Source organism: Lycium ferocissimum, chromosome 4 (genome assembly GCF_029784015.1).
Source record: "Lycium ferocissimum isolate CSIRO_LF1 chromosome 4, AGI_CSIRO_Lferr_CH_V1, whole genome shotgun sequence".
Taxonomy (NCBI): Eukaryota; Viridiplantae; Streptophyta; class Magnoliopsida; order Solanales; family Solanaceae; genus Lycium; species Lycium ferocissimum.
Window position 1 is genome coordinate 17,374,155 of NC_081345.1, and position 11,366 is coordinate 17,385,520.

At 33.9% G+C, this 11,366-nt stretch overlaps 1 protein-coding gene across 1 annotated transcript; it reads right to left on the reverse strand.

The window, feature by feature from the left end:
* Window positions 1–1,320: 1,320 nt before the first annotated feature.
* Window positions 1,321–10,274, reverse strand: LOC132051654 (AT-hook motif nuclear-localized protein 6-like). The gene is made up of 6 exons (XM_059442815.1): window positions 9,750–10,274; window positions 8,975–9,675; window positions 7,109–7,212; window positions 3,147–3,278; window positions 2,805–2,966; window positions 1,321–1,908 (listed from the first exon to the last, which is right to left on the reverse strand). The coding sequence occupies exons 2-6, from the start codon at window positions 9,327–9,329 to the stop codon at window positions 1,624–1,626; spliced, it is 1,038 nt and encodes a 345-aa protein (XP_059298798.1). The 5' UTR covers window positions 9,330–9,675; window positions 9,750–10,274; the 3' UTR covers window positions 1,321–1,623.
* Between the last annotated feature and the right edge of the window lie 1,092 nt (window positions 10,275–11,366).

Below are 11,366 nucleotides of genomic sequence, written 5' to 3' on the forward strand. Positions count from 1 at the left end.
CTAATTCTATTAATTACTCTCTACTAAAGTACAACTTGTGGGTCCAAAATGATTTGCCACACGTTAGTGCTTATTTACTTCTTCAACTGAAAAAGAAAAAAAAAATTATTTAATACACATACTTGTGTCACCAAAGTTTGTGTAATTAAATTTTATTTTCATTTTTTGAAATATCTCACTCTTTGTAATTAATAATACTTGTGCAATCAAAGATGGTATTTAAAATTGTGTTGTAGTTATATTATGATAAACAAATGTCTTTGCATACTTTTTCGAAACATGTAAGGATAATAATGCACTTCGGCCACAAGGAACAAAAAGCCATAAGAAGAGCAACTCAGATCAGTTACTTTAATCAAATTGCACAACAGAACAAAATTAAAATTAGTTAATTTTACTTATGTTTATTTAAATTGAATGGTCTTCGATTTTATCTTTTACCATAGGAAATTGTGTAATATACATTGTAGTTAGCGTAGGAGATCTCTCAATGGGGGGGGGGGGGGAGATGAATCTTTTGTGCAAATCAATCTCATTGCGCAAATTCAGTCTTGCACTTTAATTGTGCATATTGGATCCTATTTTTGACGTAGTTTGTTAGGAAGAAATAGAAAAGAGAGAGAGAGAGGAGAAAAAAAGTAAGGAAAGAAGCACCAAAAAAAAAAGTGAGAGAAATGAAAATCATTTCGGATCCACAAGTTGTACTTTAGCAAAGAGTAATTAACAGAATCAGAGAGTTGTAACTCCAGTAACGAAATACTTGTAAAACATTACTCACAAGTTGTAACTCTCAATAACGAAATACTTGTAAAATCTTATTCACAATTGCGTTTTATACTTTTGTTATTCCGTCTATCCTAACTTTTTCCATTAAAATATTTAAATAAATATTACCTAAAACGTTACTCACAACGATGTTTATTTCTGTAAACTTTAAAAATAAGTTATTATTCTTGTTAATTGCTTTAAATAATGTATTATCTAGGTAAAATATTCCATGAAAAACTAGATAACGTGTCAAATGGATGGAGCTAATATTTTTGCAATTTGCACAACATACAAACTGGAAGAAATGCTAAAGTTAATGGAGAATATGACGAATCCAAGGCATCTTAGCCACAATCTATGCAATGACCCTATACTTAGCCTGTTAGCCACTACGGAGGATTTAGAAACTGTTTGCTGCTTCTCCATATGCCAAGCAATAAGATTGTTATAAAGGGTAAGCTCGAAATGTCATGGATTCAATAACGGAGTTCAAATTTCCACTATCTATGTTATGATGCCTTGGCTATTTCTCTCGTTATTTGGAATATAGTATTACCAAATGTTAGACTGATATTCTCCAATTTCGTACAAAAGCTTCTACATGGAATCACAGCAGACAGAAAACAGTAATAATAACAGCTCCTACTTGGCGAAAGTTCAATGCCAAAAACCTATAAAAAGTGTGAACTTCTAGGTTAATTTGACACAAATTATGCCCTAGTACATCCTACCAAAGTAAAGTCTCATTTAAACATTTGTCACACAGAGGGATGGTAAGCCTAAAGTTCCAAGTAGGCTAAAAAATAAGCCTATTTAAGTTACAGGAATACATCGATAATATAACATCAGATTAAATCAAGATGACGGACTTTGCCCATTAGATTCCTCTCCAGGCATAGAAATATTATTTTCTACAGCGGAGATTCTTGCGCTATGTATGGAGTTCTGTGTTACCGTGTTATCCCCAGGAAAGGGAGTCGGAGAAGGAAAATTGGTACTTGGCCCAGTGTAAGCTCCATCAGTTCGTTCTTCATAAATTTGAGTTGCAGGAGTAGCAGCGAAAGTAGCTGCATGCTTGAACCTCGGCTTCTCAGGATTCTGCTCTTGCTGGTGACCAGGAATAAAGCTTCCTACGACAACCTGATGCACTCAAGAGTTCAGCTTATATTTCAAGTGGTGGTGGCAATTTTTTTTTGTTTAAAAAAAAAAAAAAACTGGTAAAGTAGTGGTGGCAAAATTAGCACATAAACGCATGACCCGCTCAAGTTTGGGCAGGTTATTGACTCCCCGCCCCACCCCCCTGGGCAATTTGCACGATTGCCCTTATTCGGGGGTGGTCCCTTCAAATTGCTGGTCTTTAATTTTTGCCCTTCGCCTAAAAACCCCTGGGTTCGGGTTCAAGCCCCGCTCAGTCTAAAATTTATTTTAAAAAAAAAAAACGCAAGACAGAGTTTGGATTCGCAAGGCAAGGTGGAGTTTGCCTTAAGGTAGCAACTCCCTTGAGGCAGAGTTTGCATGAACCTCTACTTATAAGGCAGAGTGCGAATTTTTTAAAAATTTTTACTGAGCGGTGGTTTGAACTCTTAACCTCAAGGTACCGGTAACTTTTTTAAGCGAAGGGCCAAAAATTAAAGACCAGTGCCTCTGCAACCCCCCACCCCCACCCCCCCTCTTTTTATTAGCTCAGCCAATTTTAGCCCAACCTTTTCAGCCCGTCTAAAAATTGGGCTGATATGTATTCCAAATTTGACCCATAGAAACCTTGTCAAAATATTATCAAAAAGACATTTCTTTTGATTTGTTAGAGTATAGCCATAAAGAAGAAAAAGTTTTATTAGGTACTTAAAAAATTATAAAAGAAAATAAAACTTGGTAAGAATTGGTTGGGTTATGACCCACTTTTTAGCCCATTTCAGCCCAAGTACATTTATTAACTTAGCCTAATTTCACCCGCTCAAATCTAGCCCAATCCCCCTATTTGACACCCCTAATTTCAGTAAAGTTCAGCTAAATTCATCGAGTACTTCGATTCTAACCTGAATAGGACCGGCTGCCATCAACATGCCTGCAAGTCCACCTCCAAAAACTCGACCATCAGGGCCTGAGAGAGAGACACTCATCCCACCAGATCTGCTCTTTGTTACTCCGTTATCACTAGACATATACGATCCTGTCAGAGAAAGAATTTCAAAACGGCCCTGCAGAAAACATTTAATCATGAATCATAAGTTAGATCACAAGACACTATCTAAGGAAGAAAGAAATAGTTCTATTCCGTGAGAAGAACGCGGAGGATGTACAATATATGCCAAGAATTGACTACAAATGAACAACATCCATACATGGAGATAAAATTTGTAGAAATAAAGGGCTCGTACCTCATAGGTCAAAGTTCCACCAGAAGAATTAGGCTGACCAAGTGTAACATTTGAAATTGCACCATTGGCAGCCAGCACACAAATAGCTCTAGACCCTTGTTGAGCAAATGAAATAATTTTCATCGCGACATCCTAATACATAGAATTCAAGAATGAAATCGTTTGAATATTAATGAACTCACACAAGTACAAAAGCCATGAAAGAACAGAAATCAAATGTCGATATATAAACACATCTAGATGCAACAGTAGTTGCTCTTTCAGTACAGCCTTTCTACTGTTGTTTATATAATGTGTTACCAGTTCCCAAAAAAAAAAAAAAAAAAAGATGCAAGAGTATTGAGCTGCTACAATTGTTTGTCAACAGCAAGCTGGCACTTTTCTAGTATATAGGGCATGTTTCTTTAAGCATGTTTTCATCAAACCCACAGTTAAGTTTGGATCATATCACCAGCATACCTAAGCCCCAAAAGTCAAAGGAGGAAAGGATAGAACTCTCTATATTTTCTGACTGGCAATTATCAACCTAAAATTACAAAGTTTAACAAACCCATATGTTGGAAGTAGACAATGATCAATAATTTGTAGGGAGTTCCAAAACTATCAAAGTCACTAAATGTGATAATTTAGGAAATAAATGTGGTAATGTCGCTATTAGCTTCTAGTTCTACCCGATCCAGTTCTTTATATTATTTTTTTCAGTGTGATGCTCCACAAACAAGAAGCTAATGAACATTCAATTAAATTTTAAATCTTTATTTCACCTAAATTTCAAACTCTTTGTGTTGTCTATCCTATATCTAGAATCCCGGATATTATAAGAGTTAAGACCACATTAAGATGTATCCAAAATAAATTCATAAATAAATGATTGAACTTCTTTATATACAAGTTCTGGATTGAAGCATAGTTGTTGTAGTTGTAGATTGAACTCTTGGTATATCAAGAGAGGCCTATCGTCCAACATTTACGAGATTTAGGTGTCTTTCAACCTTAAAGGCCATACTCCCAAAACCTTCCATGCTAAAATGCTAATTAAAGACTTTGGTAACCATGCGCTAGTTCCAACTAAAAAAGGATAGAAATCAGCTTCTTTACAGCCTAAGAAAGATGTTTACTTCCACGTTGAGGTATCTGCTAATTGTACATTAAGTTGCTCAGACTTGGGTGCGGCAGATTCGAGGGTCGGATTCGGCAAAATCTAAATTTTAAGATTCGGGGGTACGGATCCAAGTATGCATACGGGTGCTAGGATTCAGCTAAAAAAATTCAAAATTATAAAAATAGAGCTATAAAGATATTCTAAATTTTTAGAGATATCCTGTGGAAATTTTACATGTATGTTGTAGAGTTCAATCCTTCATTCTCCAAGATGGGCGTTAAAAACCATAAATTAATTGTCAAAAAAGCAACATGCTAATAATCAATTTAGAAGTTATCCCTCTTTTCTATGAAAAAGAAAACATTTATAAATAGCAAATATTGACCAAGAGGAAAAGCTAAAATGATTGAAGGTATGCCATTTCTTATGTCTTATATCTGTTTTATCTTTTATTTTGAGAAATCAAAATCTCAATTCCCCCCCCCCCCCCCCCCCAATTTATGGATTCTGGTCAAAGTATCCGTGTGGATTGGCCGAATCCCACACACACCCGGCACCGGAGTCGTGTCGAGACAGGTGCGGCAGGAAAAATGAAGAGTGCGCGCAACTTAGGTTGTACATCAAAAGTAGAAAACCTACTTTTTTATGATAGCAGGTAAAGTTAACTTAGTTAAGGAGTTAGAAGCTTATATGATCTCTCAACTTTAGGTAGTTGGCCACCATAGTCACTCAACTTTGTTTTGTCTTCCAAAAAGTCACTCAACTTTGTTTTGTCTTCCAAAAAGTCACTCAACTTTGGGTAAGTGGCCTCTATAGTCACTCAACTTTGTTTTGTCTTTCAAAAGTCACTCAACTTTGGGTAAGTGGCCTCTATAGTCACTCAACTTTATTTTGTCTTCCAAAAGTCACTCAACTTTGGATAAGGGGCCTCTATAGTCACTCAACTTTGTTTTGTCTTTCAAAAGTCACTCAACTTTGAGTAAGCGGCCTCCATAGTCACTCAACTTTGGGTAATTGGCCTCCATAGTCATTTTAGCCGAAATATAATTTCCGCTACATGTTTAATGATGTGGCAGTTATAATTTATTTTAAAAAAATTATCTTAAAAGTTAAAATTAATAATTAAATTTATTTATTTAGGATTCAATTCATCATAATTACTTCATATAATACTAAAGTTTAGGATATTATTCATCATTAATGCATAAAAATAATGAACTTAGACAATATATCTCAAGTAATATTGCAAGGCATAAATAATATTAAAAAATTATTCTAAGAATCTAAATTTCTATCAAATTAAACAAATGAACCAATAAATCCAATTAACCAGATTGTTAGTAATAACAACTGAAGTCTACAAAAAGTTACTGAAACAAGACTAATAACAACCGTACAAGATTTAACCATCCGACAAAAAAATTAATACCAATATCAACTGTTTAACAGTTTGTACAAAAAAGATACCTTATATACTGTGTCATATTAACATTCTGCACAAATTTAATTAAAAACAAAATCATGACATTATCTTAACACTTCCTAGACTTTTTCATCGACACCTTGCAATATTACTTGAGATATATTATCTAGGTATTATTTTTATGTATTAATGATGAATAATATCCTAAACTTTAGAATTATATGCAGTAATTATAATGAATTGAATCCTAATAAATAAATTTAATTATTAATTTTAATTTTTAAGATATTTTTTAAAAATAAATTATAATTGTCACGTCATTAAACATGTGCCGGAAATTATATTTCCGGCTAAAATGACTATGGAGGCCAATTACCCAAAGTTGAATTACTATAGAGGCCACTTACCCAAAGTTGAGTGAAAACAAAGTTGAGTGACTATAGGGGTCACTTACCCAAAGTTGAGAGACTTTTGGAAGACAAAACAAAGTTGAATGACTATGGTGGCCAATTACCCAAAGTTGAGTGATCATATAAGCTTCTAACTCCTTAGTTAAGCACATGTCAGTTATACAGTTACCGATTCAATGGTATGCAATTACTAATACAGAAGTTAAAACTATCTCTCCTAACTAATTGTCCTTTTTAACTTCCCTTTTCCCAAAAGTTGGCATTCTGTCAATTATTTTCTTGAGGAGTCTAGGTTGCCCACTCTATTATGATTAAAATGAGCGGTACCAACTACCAACATATACTTCGTTCCAGTCAGCAATGTAAAATCACCACTCCATATGATTCAATATCATTTCAATTATCTAAAAATAAGCACGTCTAGATGCAAAAGTATCGCATCAAGGCAAAATCCAACACATTTATCTGAGTTTAACTTACACCTCAACAGAAACGGGAATTTTACATTATATATAATACGAAAAAGAGTCAAAAATGCCCTTAACGAGTTAGAAGTGGCTCAGAAGTACCCTCCTTCCACCTATTAGATCAAATCTGCCCCTAACGTTTTTTTCAAGCTTAAAATTGCCCATCCATTAACAGCACAATAATATGGCATTTAATTAAACATGTGGCCTTTGTTTATTCTGACCCAAATCTTCCACCTATATATGTTTACATAGACACATAGGTATCACACAATGCCTCTTCTCTCTAGTCTGCTACTTCACATTTTCACCATAATGCATTTGACGAAGCCATGGATAACAGAAATGCAGATAGTGCTACAACTTACAAGAAGCTAATTAGATCCAAAAGTTCTTTGATGTTCAACAGGTAATTTAATGGCGAGTATAGAGCAATTTCATCTCTTGACATAGTAAATTAAGTTTATGCCTATAAATAATGCTACCTGAATATAAAGCAACATTTCGAAAGTAGTTGTATTGCAGTAAGAATACATGAAACACTGGTACATAATGCATACCTCGCCAGCATTAACAGTAATTACATGCGGTGTAAAGTTTGCACCAACAGAGTATGCCACATGCGGTGACATATTTGCACCAGCAGAGTACGCCACCCTTTCCCCTAAGGAAATAAAATACAAGTTCAATAATAGCTCAACAAAACCCAAACCTTCAACGTAATGCAAGACTGAACATTTAATAATATCAAGCTTCTATAAATAAATTGAACAAGATATCTAGATAGATTACTTCAGAAACTGGATATTCACAAAGAAGTCAATCTGTTTTCCTTTTTTATTTAACCAGTTTCCACATCCACTTGAATTCTATTTTCCGAATTTCTTGCATATTCTCTGTCAACTGAAAATTCTAACTTTTGCATACTTTAATGATGAAATATATTATCAAGTGTTGCATACTGATGATTCTCTTGTTATCACTCTGATAGCATACACTATAATATACTGCCACTGAAGGCAACTGTTGGCATCATTAAAATTTGAAAGAAATCCTCTAGAGGAAAATCAGGTAGTAAAAGTATATTACCTTTATCAGGGCGAAGTAAATATCTAGGATATAACTTATAAGTTGTTCATCAATGAGGAGCAGAATCTTTTCATTGGTATTACTAGTTTGCTAGTTCAAATAATATCTATGACATCAGAATCAGGATTTCTTCTAGGATAGTAGATGACAGAACATTGTCTTGCGTCAGATCCGCGCTTTGTTACATCATTTTATTCATTTCTACTGCAGTCTGAGAATTCAAGTACTGTATACGTCATTAGTCTGATCCTTTGTAGGAACTACCTGTAATAACAGACTTGCAAAATAGATTTGTTTATCATAAAGAAATTCTGTGATCTATAGCATCATTAGATTGATAAAGTAACTTTTAAAGTTTTAACCACATAACCTACTTTCAAAATCTGTATTTGTTCTGTCTTGCAAAATAACCAACACCCGAACCAAGCATGTGCATCTCATGCGTCAGGTAACCTATAGAATCACACACCTTCTTATCCGTTTGAAAAGGTAATGAGCTTCTTCATTAATATTCACTTAGTTCTTTATTCTATTTGATCACCATGTTTCCTAAAAAAATTGGGTAAAGACAGAGAGCGACCACATAAGCTTATTAGAATTTGTACCAAGTGGTATACTCTATTCGCTGTTCGCATCATACTCTCCTCCAGAAAACTACTGAACTATCAGAAGCGGAAAAATATACCCTTCATTCAGTATCTTACTTCAGCATCATAAATGCCAAAGAACTAGACTAATTTTAGATATGGGACCCAAGTTGAACACTTGCAATACCATTTTCTTTAATTTGATTGGAAGAAAGAATGCAGAACCAAACAGAATTCAGAAAAAAAATTCTACACCAGGCAATTCAGCTTTCTGTATATTTTTTTTTTTTGATTAAGCACCGGGTGTCCGAGTCTCTTTGAGCCCCGACTAATCCCGGGGGTGCACAGGCCCTCGGCAAGGAGTTTCCCACAAGTGATTCAGCTTTCTGTATATTAGTAGTCACAACTCACAAATAATGAATTTTCAGCCAAGATTGTCCCTTATATATGGGAGTAGGTCTACTTTGGTCCTTCAAATATAGCCTTGAGCATCTTTAGTCCTTAATTGCTAAAGTATAGCATCTTTGGTCCAACTAACAGAATGGACTTAAAAATTAACGCTGACTACCAAGAAACATTGCAAAAAATCGACTGAAAAAAAACTGACCAGCTTTCAAACCGATCGACTCGTCTATTCAGCATTTGGTATAATAATAGCCACAAATAACTATTCAACAGTCAGAGACAGTGTTTGTCTCACATCTGTTCAATCTTCTATAATAAAATCAATACAAGAGGTAAAAATGTTACCTGGACTTGCAAGCTCAAACTTCTGCTTCTTCTTAAAGGATTCAACGGGACGGCTTCCACTGTTTTTCCACCCTGCAAAATCTCCTGAAAGTGGGATTGACGCCGATATTGGCATTGGTGATAATGCAGTATTTAAAGAACCATCTGGCCTATATTTCTTAGGCCTTCCCCTTTTCTTCTTCACGTCCATAGACGGTGCTGCCACACTCATTGGATTCGCAGGTATTACCGCAGCCGTTGCTGCAGTAAACCCATTGGTAGTTTCAGTAAATCCAGGGGCCATTTTGTAGTTTTCAGAAACTTCATTACCTTTAACTGTAACACCAGAACTATTAAGCCCTTCTTTCTCCTCCATTCATAGACAGATAATTAACACCCAAAACCCTTAAACCCTGAAAACTATTAACAACTTAAATCCAAACTTGACAAGATCAAACCTTTCAAGTGCTGAAACTTCAGAAAATCAAAAAAAAATTGCTTTCAGCAAGAAATCACATTAAAAATACAATCTTCTACTAAATATAATAGAACAAAAGTACTCCCTGAGCTATTAATTCCTTTCACCTCTATTCAAATAAGTAAAAAAGCCAAAACCCCTAAACCTTTTAAGTACTTAAACCATGAAAATGTCCTTTGAGCAAGAAATCACAGTAAAAAAATGCAATCTTTACCAAATAAAATAGAGCAAACTACCCATAAAACTTGAAAATATCCTTTGAGCAAGAAATCACAGTAAAAATACAATCTTTACCAGAAAACAATACTACCCCTAAACCTTGAAAACTCTTAGGTACTTAAATCCCCACTAGAAAAGATCAAATTTTTGCAAGAATTGAAACTTAAAAACAGCAAGATTATTTTCTTTGACCACAATAAGAATATAATCTTTACAAAATACAACAGAACAAAGTACCCCACAAAACTGACACCAACTAAACAAATTCAGTGAATCTAAAGATCATACTGACACTCTTAACTGTGGCTAACTCTCTGCTACAGCCGAACAAAGCACAGAGCTACAAAGAAGAAAACTAATTTTAAGAAATAAAAAAAAAAAAAAAGGTGAAATGTTTCTTGCTTTTCACAATTTCTTGAGGAGTTGTGAAATTAGGGTTTTGGTTGGAAAAAAGTTGAAGGAAGAAAATAAAGATTGAAAATTGTGGAAAAAGATACATTTGTAATTATTATTTAATTTAAAAATATGGAAAATTGTAACTAACAGCTGTATTATTTAAAATTATATTGCAAATTCAAAGTATTAACTTCGTTTAAGTAAATGGTTTCACGTCCGTCTTGGAAATTAAATTAAAATAATTAATAAATGAATGATTAATGAGCCTTTAAATATTGCAAAAGATAAAAGGAATTGGAAATTTTGGGGACATGGAAATTTCCTTTTACTACTACTATTTCAGAAAAGGAAAATGCTTATTCAAAGCTGTAAAGTAAATTATTTTTAAATAAAAAATTAAAGAAGCTGTAAAGTAAATTTCCAAACATCTGACATGTTATTTGGTCAGTTGACTGTAAAAAGACAACCTTTAAATATTTCAGAAATTTTACTTGTGATACTAACACGTTGAAATTTAAGTAGATTTCAACATGCTGCTAATTTGCAAGATATATATTCCAAGAATCCAGGAGTATGTCATATGTGCAAGATTTATGGTCAGTCAACTGGTCAGAAAAGTATCCGTATGTTGCGTCATTGTCTTTGTGGGACTTCAACTGTGATTGTTCCTACATATGAATTACATCATCCTTAAACCTCTTTCAGTATGTTGGACATGGAGAAGCAAAATGATTCTGTATTTCTACTTTAACTGATACTGAAAACAAAATAAGAAGAAGATGAAAATTATGTATGTGGTAACCTCAGCTGAACCCAGCCTTCTTAAACGGAGCTTAGATTATATGTGAAGATATCATAAATTTTAATAAAGATTAAATTATACACTTATAATTCTAAAATTAAAATGAGTTTAGTGATAGAACTATAAAGATTGAACCCATCAAATCTAAACTGAATCGTCGTGCGTGTGGGGACATAGAAGAGTACCATAAATTGAAGTTATAGGGAATATGGACAAATTGTCACTTTTTATACAGCTAACCAACATTTAGCAAGTGCTTCAAAACTATTCAAACTTTAGCCACTTTTTAAAACGAAAATAATATTTGTACAAAGAATCCTAGGTAAAAGACAGAAAATTATATTAAGTGTACTAGAGTTTGAACCTTTTACATGTGGATCTCTGGTACAATGTGTTGTAATTTGATATGTGCAGTTCGAACTCCATAAAAGATTCATGGAGTTTGTGAGCTTGAACCTTTATCAGTTCGAGAAGGAGACAGTTTAAAATTCAGGACAATCATGGAGTTTTAATTGAAC